This window comes from Hylobates moloch, unplaced genomic scaffold, assembly GCF_009828535.3.
Source record: "Hylobates moloch isolate HMO894 unplaced genomic scaffold, HMol_V3 SCAFFOLD_6, whole genome shotgun sequence".
Lineage (NCBI taxonomy): Eukaryota > Metazoa > Chordata > Mammalia > Primates > Hylobatidae > Hylobates > Hylobates moloch.
The window spans coordinates 82,214,571-82,232,379 of record NW_026652281.1 but is presented as its reverse complement, the minus strand read 5'-3'; the positions used below and the strand labels follow the sequence as shown (position 1 = coordinate 82,232,379).

The 17,809-nt window shown below is 45.7% G+C and overlaps 1 protein-coding gene across 4 annotated transcripts; it reads right to left on the bottom strand.

Moving 5' to 3' along the window:
- Positions 1-1,303: 1,303 nt before the first annotated feature.
- Positions 1,304-17,492, bottom strand: AHSP (alpha hemoglobin stabilizing protein). 4 transcript variants are annotated; one of them, XM_058440951.1, is made up of 4 exons: positions 17,338-17,492; positions 7,164-7,224; positions 1,907-1,985; positions 1,325-1,649 (listed from the first exon to the last, which is right to left on the bottom strand). In XM_058440951.1, exons 3-4 carry the CDS (start codon positions 1,979-1,981, stop codon positions 1,416-1,418), a joined length of 309 nt encoding a protein of 102 aa, XP_058296934.1. In that variant the 5' UTR covers positions 1,982-1,985; positions 7,164-7,224; positions 17,338-17,492; the 3' UTR covers positions 1,325-1,415. The 4 variants fall into 4 exon arrangements, with proteins under 4 accessions (XP_032011823.1, XP_032011824.1, XP_058296934.1 ...); XM_032155932.2 differs by lacking the exons at positions 7,164-7,224; positions 17,338-17,492 and adding an exon at positions 2,159-2,298 and having other exon boundaries at positions 1,304-1,649; XM_032155933.2 differs by lacking the exons at positions 7,164-7,224; positions 17,338-17,492 and adding an exon at positions 2,159-2,221 and having other exon boundaries at positions 1,304-1,649; positions 1,907-1,981.
- Positions 17,493-17,809: the final 317 nt, after the last annotated feature.

The following is a 17,809-nucleotide window of genomic DNA, read 5'->3' as shown; positions in this document are numbered from 1 at the left end:
CTGTCCCGCCTGAGCGGGCCCTGGTCCCCATTCACGGACTGAGATTTCCTGAGAGGTGCAGTGGAGAAGGCCCCAGACTCTGCCTGGACCACCGACCCCAACCCAGAGGTGCTCGCCGCCTGCTTCCCTGGGAGGCGCCACTCTCCCAAGCTGGGTCTAGGGCCGACCACACTCCAGGGTTGGAAGCACCGCTGGGGACACTGAGAGGGTTCCCTTTCCACCCTGATCCAGGCTGCAGAGACCCACAAAACAATAGTCGGTTCACAGGTCCCAGAGGAAAGCTTGCTGGAGGTTGGAACGAGGAGCAATCCCTCCGGGCCCCAAACATTTCCCGCGTTAGAGAGAACACGGAAAAGGTCCAGAACGGCGCCCTCCAGCTCCCAGCGCGCACCCTGAGCCGCGTCTGATTGGTGTGCGGCGCCTCGTAGCCGCTCCCCGGCTCCGCGCTCCCCCGCCCCACGCTCCCCCGCCCCGCGCACCCCCGCCCCCGCTCCGCACCCCGGGAACCCCCTCCCCCGCGCGCCCCCGCCCCGCGCACCCCCCCGAGGGCCCTCCCCTCTGCGTTTGGAGGCTTTTCCTGGAGACTGCGCCGCGCGTCTAACACCTTCATTTCGTTTTTAAAAAGCTCTTGAGTCTGGCCCGGCCCTGGTTCCACCCAGAGCCCTAAAATAAAGAGGATTCGAGTCTGGAGGTCTGGGAGAAAGGGAGCTAGACCGGGAATTGATCTGAGAAGTTTGGGGCGGGGGGAAGGCGGGCTCCTCTGCTTCCCGATCCTGGCATCTGCGCCCAGGGATGTTGGAGCCAAAGGGAAGGGGCTTCCCCGCCTGAAATATAAGGGGCGCGCTGAAGGGTTCCCAGGATCCCTTCCAACTCTAAATTCCTGCGATGCTTGGGGCTCCGGGGAGGTATTTTGCGGTAGTCAGAGTCCGAAGATCCTAGAATGTTGTTTGAGCTGGGGCTAAGGACAGGGGATTGAAAAGTCGAGGCGGTGGACCTGGCTTAGGAAGACTTCCAACAGTTTCCTCCTCGACAAGCAGGTCACAGGACAATGTCTGGAGGACTTCTATCCTCCTTTCTTGTTTCTGCCATCCCCTCCCCCGCGCCTCCGCACTCTCTCTAGTCCGCCTTCCTGGCCCTCGTTCAGCCTGTTTTAGTTTAGAATCGCTGCCCAGTGGTCACTCAAGGCTGCTAACCTTTGCTGTAAGGAATTAAGCTTCCAAGAGCATATCTAAGAAGGAGGGCGGAAGGAAAGGGACCGACTGCCTCCACATATCAGGACAGACCATGAAAGACAAGCCAGAAGTCCAGCAAAACCAGCGCTGGTCTTTATTGAGGTGTCAGGGTAGAGTGGCAGGAGCACAGGCTAAGGACATGAAGGTCAGAGTTTCTCAGAGAGGAGGGGCTGGGTCCCTGAGCTAGGAGGAGGGCGGAGGGTGACTCGGGAACTCATGAGACTTCAGGAAGTCCCTGTACTTGGCCAGGAAAGGGTTGGCCAGAGTGTTCAGCTCTTGCCGAAGCTCCTGTAGAGCCTTGTCTCGCTCTTGGGGCTCCCCTGTCACCTGCTGCCTGTAATAGTTGATGTAGAAGTTCATCCAGTCCTCCACCACAGTCACCATGTCTTCTTCAGAGATGAGAGGATCATTGAAGACCTGGGAGGTTGCGGAGAGGCAGTTGGCAAGGGAGAATGTGGTCAGCAATGGGATTCAGGAATACCAGAATAGTGCCACAGCACCAACTCTCACATCCTCTTTCCTCTGTATTGTATCCCGTGTCTCTCATTGTTCCCATCAACTCCATCATTACTTCATCAGCTCCAATTATCCTCTGTTTTCTGCCCTCATCCTCCACTTCCCCGGCACCCCCCAGTCTCCAGGCCAGTCCTTTGAAACGGAAAGCCTGGACTCACCTGCTGATTCAGCAGAACACTGAACTCCTTCAGTCCTGCGGAAATGAGATCCGTATTGGCCTTAAGAAGAGCCATCTGCCTGGGTAGAGAAAAGGGTAGAATTTACACATCCGTTTCCCTCCTCACTGGGTATTTCCCCCAATCTGCTCCCTCCCCTTAAAAATCCCTCCTGCCCTGCGGGGCCACCTCCTTTCCAAAACCTTTCACATCCTGCCCTGCTCTGAGGTCACGACTTTCCCAGGTTGGGCTCACCTTCAGGTCTAACAGGCTATGTATGTCTCACTCACACTCTTGAGGGTGCGTGAATCTCTCTGTGCCAAGCTATAGATGTAGGCAAGGAGTCAAGTGTCAGCCTAAGATAGAAACGCCCTGCATCTAGGTCCTGAAGGAGGGCGATAGGTCATTCTGGGGAGGAGAAGAAGGGAGAGGCTTCCGTGAAGGTAGAAAGATAACAAGTCCAAAAAAAAAAAACAGATAAATAAGGAAACCCAGGAAATGCGAGAGCCAAACCAGGGACATGTCCTTGCCTTTTGCCCCATATCTCAGTATCCAGGCTCGAAATGCTATGGAAATTGACGTTTACTGAGCCCTATTACATGACAGAGGCTTTTGTGTAATCACAACGATGTGATCGCAATGATTCTCCCAGTTCAGAGATGATGTATTAATAGCAGCTTGCATTACATTTATTCATTTGTGCCAAGCACTGTTTCAAACATGTATAAAATATTTATCCTATAAAATTTCCTTTTAGACACATTTTGCAGATAAGCCACCTGTAGGCGTGTGGACCGAACTCCACCACGCTGCGCTCCACAAGAATGGAGATAAATAGCCAGGTGTGGTGGCAGGTGCCTGTAGTCTCAGCTACTTGGGAGGCTGAGGCACGAGAATCGCTTGAACCCTGGAGGCAATGGTTGCAGTGAGCCAAGATCACACCACAGCACTCCAGAAAAAAAAAAAAAAAAAAGAATGGAGATGCATTTGTCTTGTTCACTACCCTGTCAACAGGTACCCAATAAAGCAGAAATACTCTTTTTCTTCTGTTTAAATATTTTTCCTGGTATTTTCCATTTTCAGTAGATGTTTCTCAAATTTCAAAATTACTATATACTAATTGAAATAATTAAAACAATACAAACACGTACACTGAAGAACTGAATCATTTTTGCCCCCTCCAAAGTAACCAGCATTAAACGTTGTATATTTCCTGTCACTTTTTTTTTTCCATTCAAAAGCCAACATTCATAGGTGCCTATACACTCATAAAGCTTTGTCGATGTGCCTTTTTGGTTGTAGCATTTTTAAATTAATATACAGCAAAACTGACTTCCTTTTGGTGTACAGTATATTAAATTTTTTTTTTTTTTTTTTGAGAGGGAATCTCCTTCTGTGGCCCAGGCTGGAGTGCAGTGATGCGATCTCAGCTCACTGCAAACTTTGCCTCCCAGGTTCAGGTGATTGTCTTGCCTCAGCCTCCCAAGTAGCTGGGATTACAGGCGTGCACCACCACGCCTAGCTAATTTTTGTACTTTAGTAGAGATGGGGTTTCACCATGTTGGCCAGGCTAGTCTCAAACTCCTGACCTCAAGTGATCCACCCACCTCGGCCTCCCAAAGTGCTGGGATTACAGGTGTGAGCCACCACATCCAGCCTAGTTTATTAATTTTATAATAGATTTGCGTAACTACAAACGCAGTTAAGGTACAGAATGTTTCCATCACCCAAAAACCACTCCTTCACATTACCCTTTTGTAGCCACCCCTATCCTCACCCATAACTTCTGGCAACCACTTATCTGTTCATCACTACAGTTAAGCCTTTTTCAGGATGTCATATAAATGGAATCAGACAGTATGTAACCTTTGAGACTGGCTTTTTTTGGTCAGCATGATATTCTTGAGCTCCATCCAAGTTGTTGCAAGTGTCAGTGCACACACTGCATTGTGTGGATGCACTGTAGTTCATTCAGCCATGGAAGGACATCTAGATTGTTTGCACTTTGCGGCAAGTGTGAATACAGTTGCTATAAATATTTGTGTACAGGTTTCCATGTGAACATGTTTTCATTTACGTAGGGTGGAAAGTATGTGTTACTAGCCAGGTGCGGTGGCTCACGTCTGTGATCCCAACACTTTGGGAGGTCAAGGCAGGCGGATCACTTGAGGTCAGGAGTTCAAGACCATCCTGGCCAACATGGCGAAACCCCATCTCTACTAAAAATACAAAAATTAGCCAGACGTGGTGGCATGCACCTGTAATCCCAGCTACTTGGGAGGCTGAGGCAGGAGAATCACTTGAACCCAGGAGGCAGAGGCTGCAGTGAGCCAAGATCACGCCACTGCACTCCAGCCCGGGTGACAGAGTGAGACCTTGTCTCTAAATAAATAAATAAATAAATTTTATTATCTTACAGACTTAGAGATCAGAAATCTAAAATGAGACTCACTAGGCTAAAATTAAGTTGTCCTCTAGGCTGTGTTCCCCTTGGAATCTCTGAGAAAGAGTTCTTTTTCTTTCCTCTTCTAGTCTATAGAAGAACCCACATTCTTTCACTCCTGGTCCCTTTCCAGCTTGAAAGCCAGCAATGACCACCAGGTCCAGTCTTTCTCACATCACACCAGGCCGACTCTCTCCTGCATCCTTTCACTTCTAAATAATTTTTCTTAAATATTTCTTTAAAAATAATTCATTACCAGATGGGAAAGATCAAGATCCCAAAGCCCTTCCAAAGCTCATTAAGGAAAAGTTTCAGGAAGGTCTCTGGTACGTGCCAGGAAACTCAAAAGAGATGGTGCTGCCTCGGATGGCTTAGAAGACCATGCTGCCAAGAACACATCCAGCATTGAAGCCACGCACAGTGGCTCATGCCTGTAAGAGGCAGAGACAGGAGGATCGTCTGAGCCCAGGAGTTCAAGACCAGCCTGGGCAACATAGTGAGACCCCATCTCTTAAAAAAAAAAAAAGGAAAAAAAACATCTAATTTTGTTCATTCCTCAAAATTTCCTGGCACAGTTGGAACTAATCTAACTACCTGGACTATAATGAATTGCAGAGTAAAATTAGTGAGATATACTGAAGAATTGAAGTCTCTTCCCTCAACCCAGTGTCTTGAGAATAGCAGGGGAAACTGATTCCCTTTCAGCATGCTAGATAAGTCAATAAAGGAAGGGTTGAACGTTGAGATTACAAAAACACATTTGCTAAAGAATTGTAGAAAACCAGGATCACAAACTCATTCTGCAACAGAAAAATAAAGCACTGCTGATTTACAGTGGAATTCACTACTGGTGATGTCTCTTAAATTAAGAAACCTAATAGGAACTCCCTCATCGAGGCAGGCTCTGCTTCAGCTGAATAAGAAATTAGCCAGAGGGAGGAAAAGAGAACTGTTTGGACTTCTAGGAAAGCCTCTCCTTCCACCAAGAGGACTGCAATGAAGACCTCAACCATCAAGGAAAAAAGAGCCTTCTCCAGAAATCTGATTGGAATTGATGACACACATCCCACTCTCAGTCAACGCAAAACCCTGACTTGCTCGTGGCAGTACCAGGTTAGAGTCAGGGCAAAAAGGTTGTAGATTTCGTGCTACATAGTTTGGCCCATGGTTTCCCCTGTGAACATTTTGGGAGGGAGGTGAGAGCTGAACTGGTTAGGTGGAACCTTGGTCTTATTTCTTGGAGATGTGACGTTTTGGGGGCCTGTTCCTGCTGTGACTGGCACAGCAATCAGGACCTGCAGCCTCCAGAGGGTCCCAGGGCTGGGGAGGAGACATGGGCCTTTCGAATCTGAAGGACAGCATCTTGGCAGCGTGGCTACTCGCAGGAGGGAGGAGCTCGCTCTTGATCCATTGGAGAGATACTTGTCCCTTCCCCCTCTTCTGCCCCACCCCTGGGCCACTTTCCTGTCCCCTGACTCCCACTTGACTTTGTTTTCACTAATTGGAGCTTCGCTCAGAAAATGGAGGGGGCTGAAGTTATGGGTTATGGGAGGGGGAATTTAAGTTTGGGAAGACAGAGGCTCCCTTGATTGGTACTACCAGCCACATCTGCAGCCACATGAGGGTCCCAATGCTGAGGCAGGAGGCAGTGAGACTGGCCAGGAATCTGAGTCCCCCAGGGACTCGCAGACACCTGCCCCACACATCCCGAGGGTGCTGAGGGAGACCCAGCCGAGATCAGCTGTGCTCCTGGATAGGTGACAGCAGGCCCTGCAGGGGTCCCAGCCTACCCAGGAAGGATGCCCAGAGTGGCTGAGTGTGCACCTCCCTCTTCCGCCTCTTCTTTTCCACTGCAAGCAAGACTGGGGGTCAGGAGTTACAGCTGCCAGAGTCCAGAACGGGCCCCTCCTCCCCAGCAATGTGGGTGGGGTCAGGGACTCAGGTCAAATTCAAGGAAAATCTTCAAGCCACGTGGTATAGAGCCAAAGCTAAAGAGGCCATCCTAGTAATAGACGGCGGCAGCCCCTTACAGACATGCTCAGACTCATAGGGTCTCAGAATGCAATTCTCCACAGTAGAAAGGACATCTGCCCTGACAGAAGACTGCACTCCTAGATAAACGGGGGTCATCTGGCCCATTATTTAAAGGTAGACCTGTATGTTCAGATTATGTTAGTGGAATAAAATTCATGACATGAACATTTTCTTTGGAAAGAAACATCCTTTAAATGGCTCCTGGAGCCTAAAACATCCTCTGGCACTTCCTTGAGGTCATGTACGTCATGACTGCTAAAATTATGATGAGAACCAAGTCTTATTTTCCTACAGGTAAATGGAACAAATGGAGACAAAGGCCTGGGCAGCCCCACTGCATGTTTCAGGAGGAAAAGTAATGTCAGCTAGGGATTAGACTTTCAGATATTCTTTCCTTTGTCTTCAAATTCTTTCATCCAATCCTTCTAAGGAATCTTTGTGTATACTCCCACACAAGTTTTGTAGACATTTATTTTTGCCTCACACATTTAAATCATAGCAAAGGCTTTTAACTGTGACAGGATCCAAACACATTTAAACAAACCACACATCACTCTTTTGAATATACCCAACACAATGTTAATGGGGTGGTGATTTGGCCCTGACCACTATATATTTTTTTAAAAACCAAACAAGTTTTTCCTTAGCAACTGGGAGTTTTACAACATGCCTTTTACTTCTTGAACTTGTATTTCTATTCCACTATCCCCACATAACTTTATCCTAAGATAACTCGTATGCTTTTGTGCTTGTGAGTATTTTGTTCTCTCCCATTCTACTTACTTGCAACTTCTCTCGTGTGCTGTGTCTTTCTATCTGTTGGTCTCTCTGTCTCACTCTCTCTCTGTATAGATACATGGATAGATAGCTCTGACATATATATTCAAGAGGAAATTTATATATATATATATATAACATATATAGACACATATTTAGTAAAATGCAGTTTACCAAAGTGAATGTTTCAAATTTTAATAAATATTTATGAAACAGAAATTCCAATTGTATTGGAAATAAATCCTTTAATCAGATGGATGGCATAGAATTGAGGGAATTGTTGAAGGGTCCCTATTCTCGTGGTCTGGGACAACGCCCCTTGTAAATTTCAGGCAGGTGAGATTGGCAATTGGGAGAAGGAAGGAAGCATGAGAAGGGCCCAGGGGCAGGGACTCCCCTGGACACAGTTTTTGGGTCTAGTTGATTTTGAGAATGAGTATGGACTTCAAAGATCTGGAATTTGATTCTCTAAAACTTCCCAGGACCGCATACCCATTGGAAGTGTTCTTCCTGCTCATCTCGGGACCATGGTGCTCTGACTACAGGGGTCTCTGAAATACCTGGATTAGTAGGAGACAGCTGAATTCTCACAACTGCTTCTGCTTTGGGGAACTCCACCCCACACTGCAGAGCAGAGGAGAGTGAAAAAGTTAGATAACATGGAGTGTCAATTCAGACATGGTTTGGCCTCAGAGATGCCATTCTGCTACCATCAGGAGTCCCTGCCACACTGAAAACCCCTAATCCTGATCAAGGAAACCAGACTTCAAGGGATGTGGGGAGCTAGAGACAGGTGAGATGCAGGGGGGTTGTTACCAAAGGCATAATTGGGCATGTGCCGCTGACGTCTCTTGGTGTAGACTTGGTTGAGAGTAGACAGCAGTGGTGTAACTGACAGCAGAGCAGACAGATCATCCAGGGTGAGCATCCACTGCCGGCTGAGCTTGGATTGGCTCTTTCTGGCCTCTGGTGAGGGGGGTCTCAGTGGGAAACCCCACAAGGGTGGACCCTGGAGGCAGCATCCAGGCTGGAGGATTTGGGGGCATCTTGGAGACAAACTGAGCTGGGGTTCCCACAGGAACCAGTTAAGGTGTGGGCTGGGCTGGGAGCTGGATCTGTGAATTGTACAAGGGACCCTGTTTGGTCACTGAAAAGAAAGGCCTCACCCCCTTTGCTTTCAAAGTGATTCCCCACTCCTCTTATTTGTAGTATTCAGGGGCATGCTCATGAGGTTGAAGAGTTTGTAAATGTGCTTTGCAAATCATTTGAAACTGACCTTCTTATAGCGACTGTACTTAACATCTAGTATGGAAAATAGGACCTATGAGACACCTTCTTTCCATCCAGAGGAGCAGAGTTGAAGGTCCCCTATTTCTCTTACACAGCAGCACCTGCGTGTTTGAAAGGTCAGCCCCATGTGTGACCTATGTAGCTTAGAAAGACTGTAGCATCCTGAGGACAGGACAGTAGCCCCGAAGCTGGCTCTGGGAGTAACTCTGGCTCTGGCACTTCATTGGAACTTCCCCTATATTTCGTGAACTTGACATAGTTGTTTTGCCAACCAGAATTTTGAAACTAATGTTTATATACTTTAAAAGATTTTTTGTTTGTTTGTTTGTTTTGAGACGTAGTCTTGCTCTGTCACCCAGGCTGGAGCGCAGTGGCACGATCTCGGCTCACTGCAGCCTCCACCTCCGGGGTTCAAGTGATTCTCCGGTCTCTGCCTCCTGAGTATCTGGGATTACAGTCACCTGCCACCACGCCTGGCTATTTTTTGTATTTTTAGTAGAGACGGGGTTTCACTATGTTGGCCAGGCTGGTCTCCAACTCCTGACCTCAAGAGATCCGCCCACCTTGGCCTCCCAAAGTGCTGGGATTACATGCATGAGCCACTGCACCAGGCCTTAAAAACGCTTCTTTAATCAACCAAAACTTTTTAAATTGACTTGATAAAAATTCTGTAGTGGAAAGGCCAGGCGCGGTGGCTCACACTTGTAATCCCAGCACTTTGGGAGGCCGAAGCGGGCGGATCACGAGGTCAGGAGATCGAGACCACGGTGAAACCCCGTCTCTACTAAAAATACAAAAAATTAGCCGGGCGTGGTGGCAGGCGCCTGTAGTCCCAGCTACTCGGAGAGGCTGAGGCAGGAGAATGGCGTGAACCCGGGAGGCGGAGCTTGCAGTGAGCCGAGATTGCGCCACTGCACTCCAGCCTGGGTGACAGAGCAAGACTCCGTCTCAAAAAAAAAAAAAAAATTCTGTAGTGGAAAAAGATGTAGATTAGTATTTAGAAGACCACTCTGTGCACCTGAACCCTCCTCATTGGACATGGCTGGCTACTCTGAACACTGTGAGAATGAAGGACAGAAGCCATATACTTAGCTTTTGGCTGTTTGTGGAAATATAAAAAGTAGGAGGGAAAATACCTCCTGCTTGTGTTTTAAGAACTTCTCCCCTTCTTCCATGTTTGATAGGGGTAATAACCTTGTTCCCGTATAACAGGCTCAGTTACTAACAGCACCCTCATCAGCCTCTCACACAGGTCCCTCTTTGGCCCTCAAACCCCATTCTGGCCTCACCTCATCCTCCAGAAAACATCACCTACCATATTCCTCACACCAAAGATATTCCAAGCTCTTGGTATACATTCACTTTGGTAATGTTAAAAAAATAACTAAGTAAAAAATAAAAAATACTTTCGGGAAATTAAGTTGAACAGGATTTAATTGAACAAAGAATGACTTGCAAACCAGGCAGCTCTCTTAACCAGAATGGTTCAGAAAAACTCCATGCTGCTGTGTGGTCAGAGAGGATTTATGGACAGAATCAAGAAAGTGACATACAGAAAATGGTACAGAAGTGGGATACGGAAACAGCTGCATTGGTTACAATTGGCATTTATCTTATTTGAACATGGTTTGAACAACTGGCCAAAGCTCAATGATGGGTACAAGTTTATACATACGTAGTCTGTTCATACACTGTTCCAGCATCCCTGAGCAGTTGGTCTCTCCCTGGACTGTTCACAGACTGTTATCACCTGTGGGCTTGGATAGGAGGGGTTCCCAGATAGTCTCACACCAGGCAAGTCACCAACTGAAGGAATTACTAAAACAGTATGTGACTGTTTTTAAGGTACCCAGAGAAAGTGGGTCAGATGCAGGTGATAAAGTGTTACTGAAGGCAGTCACATCTCAGCTCACCAGAAAACAGGCTGTGGGCTCTTAGAACAGGTTACAGTGTGTATCGTGCCCGTAAAAATGTTATTCATCAGACAATAGCCACAGCTGCTCTATTCAAAGGCTGAATACCCTCCCTGCACTTGTGGAAACACCATCTCTGTGGCAACAAAACACATGAGGAGACAAAGGCTCAGCTACATATTCATGGGCTGTGGTCTCCAGTGAGACACCCCAAATCCACATTTCTACTTTTGTCACTGCTGTCTTATTGTAATTAAAATTGTAAAATATTTTCAAATATTTTATTCTATTTTAAAATTTGTATTCCACTCATTTCTATTTCTATTCATGAATCAACAGTACACTATTTTAATTCTCATGTTTTATTTTTTTTTTCCTATGGAGTCTTGCTTTGTCACCCAGGCTGGATTGCAGTGGCGTGATCTTGACTCACTGCAACCTCTGCCTCCCAGGTGCAAGCAATTCTCCTGCCTCAGCCTCCTGAGTAGCTGGGATTACAGGTGCCCACCAAGACCTGGCTAATTTTTGTATTTTTATTACAGATGGGGTTTCATAATGTTGGTCAGGGTGGTCTCAAACTCTTGACCTCAGGTGATCCGCCTGCCTTAGCCTCCCAACGTGCTGGCATTACAGGCGTGAGCCACAGTGCCAGATCCCCATGTTTTAATAATATATGACAAGGGAAGTCACTCTTTTTTTTTTCATTTCAAATTGTTCATGGATTTTTTTGTTTACATAGCAATACATTTTTTAAATCTTCAGAACTCAAGTACTTGGTATTATATTTGGGTCAAAATCAACATATAAATTTATTCAAAGATTATTGACTTCTCAATATTGTTGAATTTTCCTACCCAAACATTTGGTGTCATTATTTTTCATTTGTATAAGTCTATTTTCATGTTTTTCAGAAATCTTTTACACCAGTTTCCTACTAAATTTATTAAACATAATTTTCTGTAGAATTCTGCCAATTTTTTTGCATTGATGAACATAGTCACATGACATTCTCATTCAGTTAATGTGATTAATTTCATCAATGAATTTCTTAATATTGAATCATACTTACCTTTATAACATAAAGGGTGATCGATTATGCATTAATATATTGATGCAATAGTTTCTAATATTTAATATTTTACTCTTAAATGTATATGTCACCGGGCACTATGGTTCACGCCTGTAATCCCAGCACTTTGGGAGGCCGAGGGGGGCGGATCACCTGAAGTCAAGAGTTCAAGACCAACCTGACCAACATGGAGAAACCCTGTCTCTACTAAAAATATAAAATTAGCTAGGCGTGGTGGCGCATGCCTGTAATCTCAGCTACTTGGGAGGCTGAGGTGGGAGAATCACTTGAACCCGGGAGGCGGAGGTTGTGGTGAGCCGAGATTGCGCCATTGTACTTTGGCCCCAGGCAACAAGAGCAAAACTCTGTCTCAAAAAAAAAAAAAAAGAAAAAAAAAGTATATGTCCTATTTGTCTATAGTATTCTAGATGGCTAAATCTAGGCAAGGTGCTGGTATCACCTTTATGTGGCTAAATCTAGGCAAGGTTCTGGTATCACCTTTATATACCCTTCCTAAAAACTATTTTAGGAAAGATTTACCTCTCTATAACTCTTGAGTAGTTTAACTAGCATTAGTTTATTGATTACTTTATCAGTAGAATTTCCCTCTCAACTACATAAACTTGGTGCTTGTGTGTGTGGGAGGGGAAATTCCTTGTTAAATGTCTTTGTTTCTTCTATGAATATTGCTCGGTTTAGAGTCTAACTCTATTGAGTTACATTTTGATAAAACGTATATTCAAAACACACACACACACACACACACACACACACACACATACACATGCAATCTACCTGTGCATATCAACTTGCATTGAATTACACAGATGTCTCTATTTTCTTTGTCAATATTGAACCTCACCTTCTTCCTGGCACTGTAATCTGTTGACAAATCCTTCTCAAGTTACCATTTATCTATTTATAATTCAATGATTGTTCATTTAAAGAATTTGGGGAGCAAGAGAAAATTGGAGTTTCAACAAAAACACATCCCAGGAAGCACAGAATCCAGCACCCACCACGCTTCACCGTCATCCCCTTCTGTCTCAGACTCCACATTTTCTGCTCCCTCCAGGAGAGCCCCTGTCTGCCTCAAAGGATCATGGAAAAGCAGAGCCTTTCCAGGCACTGCCATCTCTCTGGAGGTGCTGCAGGGAAGTTGTCATTGTTTTTGGTAATTGTAACTGGGACAAAGTTTTTCAAAAATTATTGGGGGAAATTCAGCCCTGATATTTCACATAGGTTCTTTTCTATTTTCCCTAAGTGTCAGCCAGTCTGAGAAACAAAGGGAAAGAGTACAAAAGAGAGAAATTTTAAAGCTGGGTGTCGGGGGGAGACATCACACGTCAGCAGGTTCCGTGATGCCCCTCAAGCCACAAAACCAGCAAGTTTTTATTAGCAATTTTCAAAAGGGGAGTGAGTGTACGAATAGGGTGTGGGTCACAGAGATCACATGCTTCACAAGGTAATAAAACATCACAAGGCAAATGGAGGCAGGGTGAGATTACAGGACCACAGGACCAGGGCAAAATTAAAATTGCTAATGAAGTTTCGGGCACGCATTGTCATTGACAACATCTTTTAGGAAACAGGGTTTGAGAGCAGACAACTGGTCTGACCAAAATTTATTAGGCAGGAATTTCCTCGTCCTAATAAGCCTGGGAGTGCTACAGGAGAATGGGGCTTATTTCATCCCTCCACTATGACCATAAAAGACAGCCGCCCCCAAAGTGGTCATTTCAGAGGCCTCCCCTCAGGGACGCATTCTCTTTCTCAGGGATGTTCCTTGCTGAGAAAAAGAATTCAGCGATATTTCTCCCATTTGCTTTTGAAAGAAGAGAAATGTGGCTCTGTTCCTCCTGGCTCACCAGCAGTCAGAGTTTAAGGTTATCTCTCTTGTTCCCTGAACATTGCTGTTATCCTGTTCTTTTTTCAAGGTGCCCAGATTTCATATTGTTCAAACACACACGCTCTACAATTTGTACAGTTAACACAATCATCACAGGGTCCTGAGGCGACATACATCCTCCTCAGTTTATGAAGATGACGGGATTGAGAGATTAAAGTAAAGACACACATAGGAAATCACAAGGGTATTGATTGGGGAAGTGATAAGTGTCCATGAAATCTTCACAATTTATGTTCAGAGACTGCAGTAAAGACAGGTGTAAGAAATTATAAAAGTATTAATTTGGGGAACTAATAAATGTCCATGAAATCTTCACAATTTATGTTCTTCTGCCATGGCTTCAGCTGGTCCCTCCATTCGGGGTCCCTGACTTCCCGCAACAAAAAATATTTTCAATTCCCCAAGTGTGTACTGTCATTGCTGCCCCAGGTGAAAGTATAATTGCAGTTCTGTGGGGAGGTGAGGTCACAGGATCCTGAGCCCATATCTCTGACCTGGCCACCTCCCTCCATACGTTTGCTGGCCATCCTAACAGTCACTGAGTTCCACAGCCCGGCAACAGGGAGGCACCTGGTGGGTGTGCTACATTTTGGTCTATGAGGGATCACCTGCAAGGGGAGGAAGTGCATCAGGAGGTGGAGTAAATGCTCTAGTCTAGAAAGGGGACTTCACTGGGCCAGAAACTGGCCAGTGCCAAGGCTATGTGGGGAAAGGAAATAATTGCTGGGTCATGGGCTAAGTTGTAGAGAGGGAGCTAAGTTCCAAGAACATAAGCCAGTCCCGAACTGCGGCTCATTTATGTCATTGTTGGTTTTTGATGCAAGAGGCCAAAAATCTGTTGTTTTTTTGTTTTATTTGAGACAGGGTGTGGCCCTGTCACCCAAGGTACAGAGGGACGATCTCAGCTTGCTGCAACCTCCACCTACCAGGTTCAAAGGTTTCTTGTGTCTCACCTGCCTGAGTAGCTGGGATTACAGGCATGCACCAACATGCCTAGCTAATATTTTTTGTATTTTTCATAGGGAAATACAAAATGATTTCACCATTTTGCCCCGGTTGGTCTCAAACTCCTGACCTCAAGAGAGCCACCCGCCTCGGCCTCCCAAAGTGCAGGGATTACGGGCCTGAGCCACCATGCCTGGCCCCGAAAATCTGTTTTTGTTGATCTTTCTCATCTAAAATCTCCTTACCCATAAAATGGGAATAATGGATTTTTAAAAAAGTTTTGTAGTTTAATTTAGAAATTAATCCGCTAGTTGTTCTATCAATTCCACAAGAGTCAGAAATATTTTCAGGATGAGTGGAAGCATTTCTACAATTCCTTCATGCCTGTGATAATGTATAAGATGTAGCTGATTAAATTATCTAACTCTTTTTCAAAAGTATTAAATATAAGGCTTTAACCTACTCTGGACATACAAAGTACCTAATGGAGACTGTGATAGGTGGTGACAGGAAACATCTGGTTTCTGAGAATGATGAAAAGACCATATTCTTTCATGAAGTCGGGATGAGCGGTCAAGGTATCTTGATGACCTTATGTTTTCATATTATAACAAAAATCATGGACTTCAGTAGTTTTCTTAAGTAAATTATTTGATAATATTTACTCTGCCTTGAAAAATGTCCTAAAGCCATTCTTTGGCTCAATACTCATCTTAGTAACACTTAATTCAGTGAATAATTTTCCGTACCTCGAGTTTTCCTTTTACATAATAGACTTGTGTTTTAATATATCTAACAATTCTGACATTGAAATTTTTTTTTTTTTTGGAGATGGAGTCTTGCTCTGTCACCCAGGCTGGAGTGCAGTGGCATGATCTCGGCTCACTGCAGCCTCTGCCTCCCAGGTCACATGATTCTCCTGCCTCAGCCTCCCAAGTAGCTGGGCCCACAGGCATGCATACTACCATGTCCAGCTAATTTCTGTATTTTTAGTAGAGATGGAGTTTCACCATGTTGGCCAGGCTGGTCTCGAACTCCTGACCTCAGGTGATCCACTTGCCTCGATCACCCAAAGTGCAGGGATTATAGACATGAGCTACCATACCCAGCCTCCCCATCTCTATTTTTTAAAAAATAAAAATTTATTCTTTCCACAAATAGATATTTGGACCCTACCTTGTGCCAGGCACTGATACAAAGCCCTCAAAATAGATTAGTGCTCCTGGATCTTATGATCTTTAGGGGAAGCGACAGGATGAGTGGCAGAGGTGAGGTTCAAGAGATCAGGCAGGACCGGATCTGCAGAGCTTTGCTTGCTCTGACAAAAAGTTCGGGTTTTATTTTCAAGTATGAAGAAAAGCCATTGAAGGGTTTGAGGAGAATGTTGCAATCTCCTTCCATGAAAGTAATGATAAGCCACTGTGAGGTGCTTTTGTTGTTGCTGTTTTTGAGACAGAGTCTCGTTCTGTCACCCAGGCTGGAGTGCAGTGGGACAATTTCGGCTCACTGCAACCTCTGCCCCCCAGGTTCAAGCGATTCTCCTGCCTCAGCCTTCCAGGTAGCTGGGATTACAGGCTAGCGCCACCACGCCTGGCTAATTTTTGTATTTGCAGTAGAGATGGGGTTTCACCATGTTGGCCAGGCTGGTCTCAAATTCCTGACCTCAAGTGATCCACTCACCTCAGCCTCCCAAAGTGCTGGGATTACAGGCATGAGCCACTGTGCCCAGCCCACTGAGAGGTTGTAAACCAGAGAGTTGGAAGCTGTGTGGAGAGTGACTACAGGAGGCAGGACTGGAAGAGGGGAAATCAACTAGGGGAAAGTCAAGGGGCTGAGAGCTTGGAGTATTCTGCCCCATGCTTGATATACCAGTGATCTTTGAACAACACGGGTTTGAACTGGGCAGATCCACTTATAATGTAGATTTCTTTCAACCAAATACAGATCAAAAATATAGTAATGGCTGGAAGTGGTAGCATGCACCTGTAATTCTAGCTACTCAGGCAGTGAGATGGTAGGATCACTTAAGCCCAGGAGGTCAAGGCTGCAGTGAGCCATGGTCACACCCCTGCACCCAGCCTGGGTGACAGAGTGAAACTATCTCCAAAAAGAGGAAAGGAAGAAGGGAGGAAGGGAGGAAGGGAGGGAAGAAGGAAGGGAAAAAGAAGGGAAGGAGGAAAGGAAGAAAGGAAGGGAGGGAGGGAGGAAAGGAAAAGACGGAAGGGAGGGAGGGAGGGGAGAACAGAGCAAGAAGAAAAGAAAGGATACCAACATTTTTTCTTATTCAGTTAAATAATAAAAGGAAAAGGAAAGAAAGAAAATACAGCAGGCCGGGCGCAGTGGCTCATGCCTATAATCCCAGCACTTTGGGAGGCCAAGGCGAGTGGATCATGTGGGGTCAGGAGTTCGAGACCAGCCTGGCCAACATGGTGAAACTCCGTCTCTACTAAAAATACAAAAATTAGCCAGGCATGGTGGCACATGCCCGTAATCCCGGCTACTTGGGAGGTTGAGGTAGGAGAATCACTTGAACTCAGGAGGCGGAGGTTGCAGTGAGCTGAGATTGTGCCACTGCACTCCAGCCTGGGCAACAAGAGGGAAACTCCATCTAAAAAAAAAAAAGCAAATACAGTTAACAGACGGTTGCAAAAGCCACATATATGCAGAGCCAACTGCAAGACGAGTGTGTGCAGGTTTTCGTATACTCCAGGGTCCTGGAAGCAATTCCCTAGCTATAACAAGAGACAGTTGCACTGTCAAATGACAGGATTTAGGCGCAGGCTCTCAAGAGACCTCATGAGAGAGAAATGTTACAGGCCAAAAGAATGAGGGTCATGATCAACTCAGTATACCACTGGAGGCTGTATGAGTAAACAACAAACTGTTTCTCATAAATGCACAATGTTGGCAAACTGACAAACTGCGTCTGCCACCCAGAAGGAATGCTGAGGGCAGTCATGCCCCAAGCACAGTGTTTCTTGTGATTAGGTACCTCTGAAGCCTGTTAATAATAATATGAACCTGTTATCAGTTAAGCAGCCGACCCATCATTACCTCCTCCTCCTGTGGAAGCTCAAGGGCTGCCTTTGCTTACTAGAAGCAGGGAGCTCTCTTCTTCTTCCCCTGGACCCTTCCTTTTTGCTTTTTCATTTTCTATGTTCACCCCTTCATTCAGTCTTGTAATGAGGGTGTCAAAGAGTAACGGCAGTAACTGTCATAATGAAGGTCTCAAGTAGTAACAGTAGTAACTGTCATAGCGACAGTCTCAAGTAGTCAGTAGTAACAGTCATAGTGAAGGTCTCAGATAGTAACAGTAGTAACTATTGTAATGAGGGTCTCAAGTAGCGACTGTGGCAGTCAGCTATAGAGAAAGGGGAACTATCACTCATCTCTTTGTCAAGCCACCTATCTGCACACTCGGGTCACAGGGAAGTGCATGATGGGTCCTTCCCCTCAGGCACTTACAGTCCACTTGGGAAGACAGGACATCTGTACCTAACAAAAGCAAATACAAACTGGCTCCAGA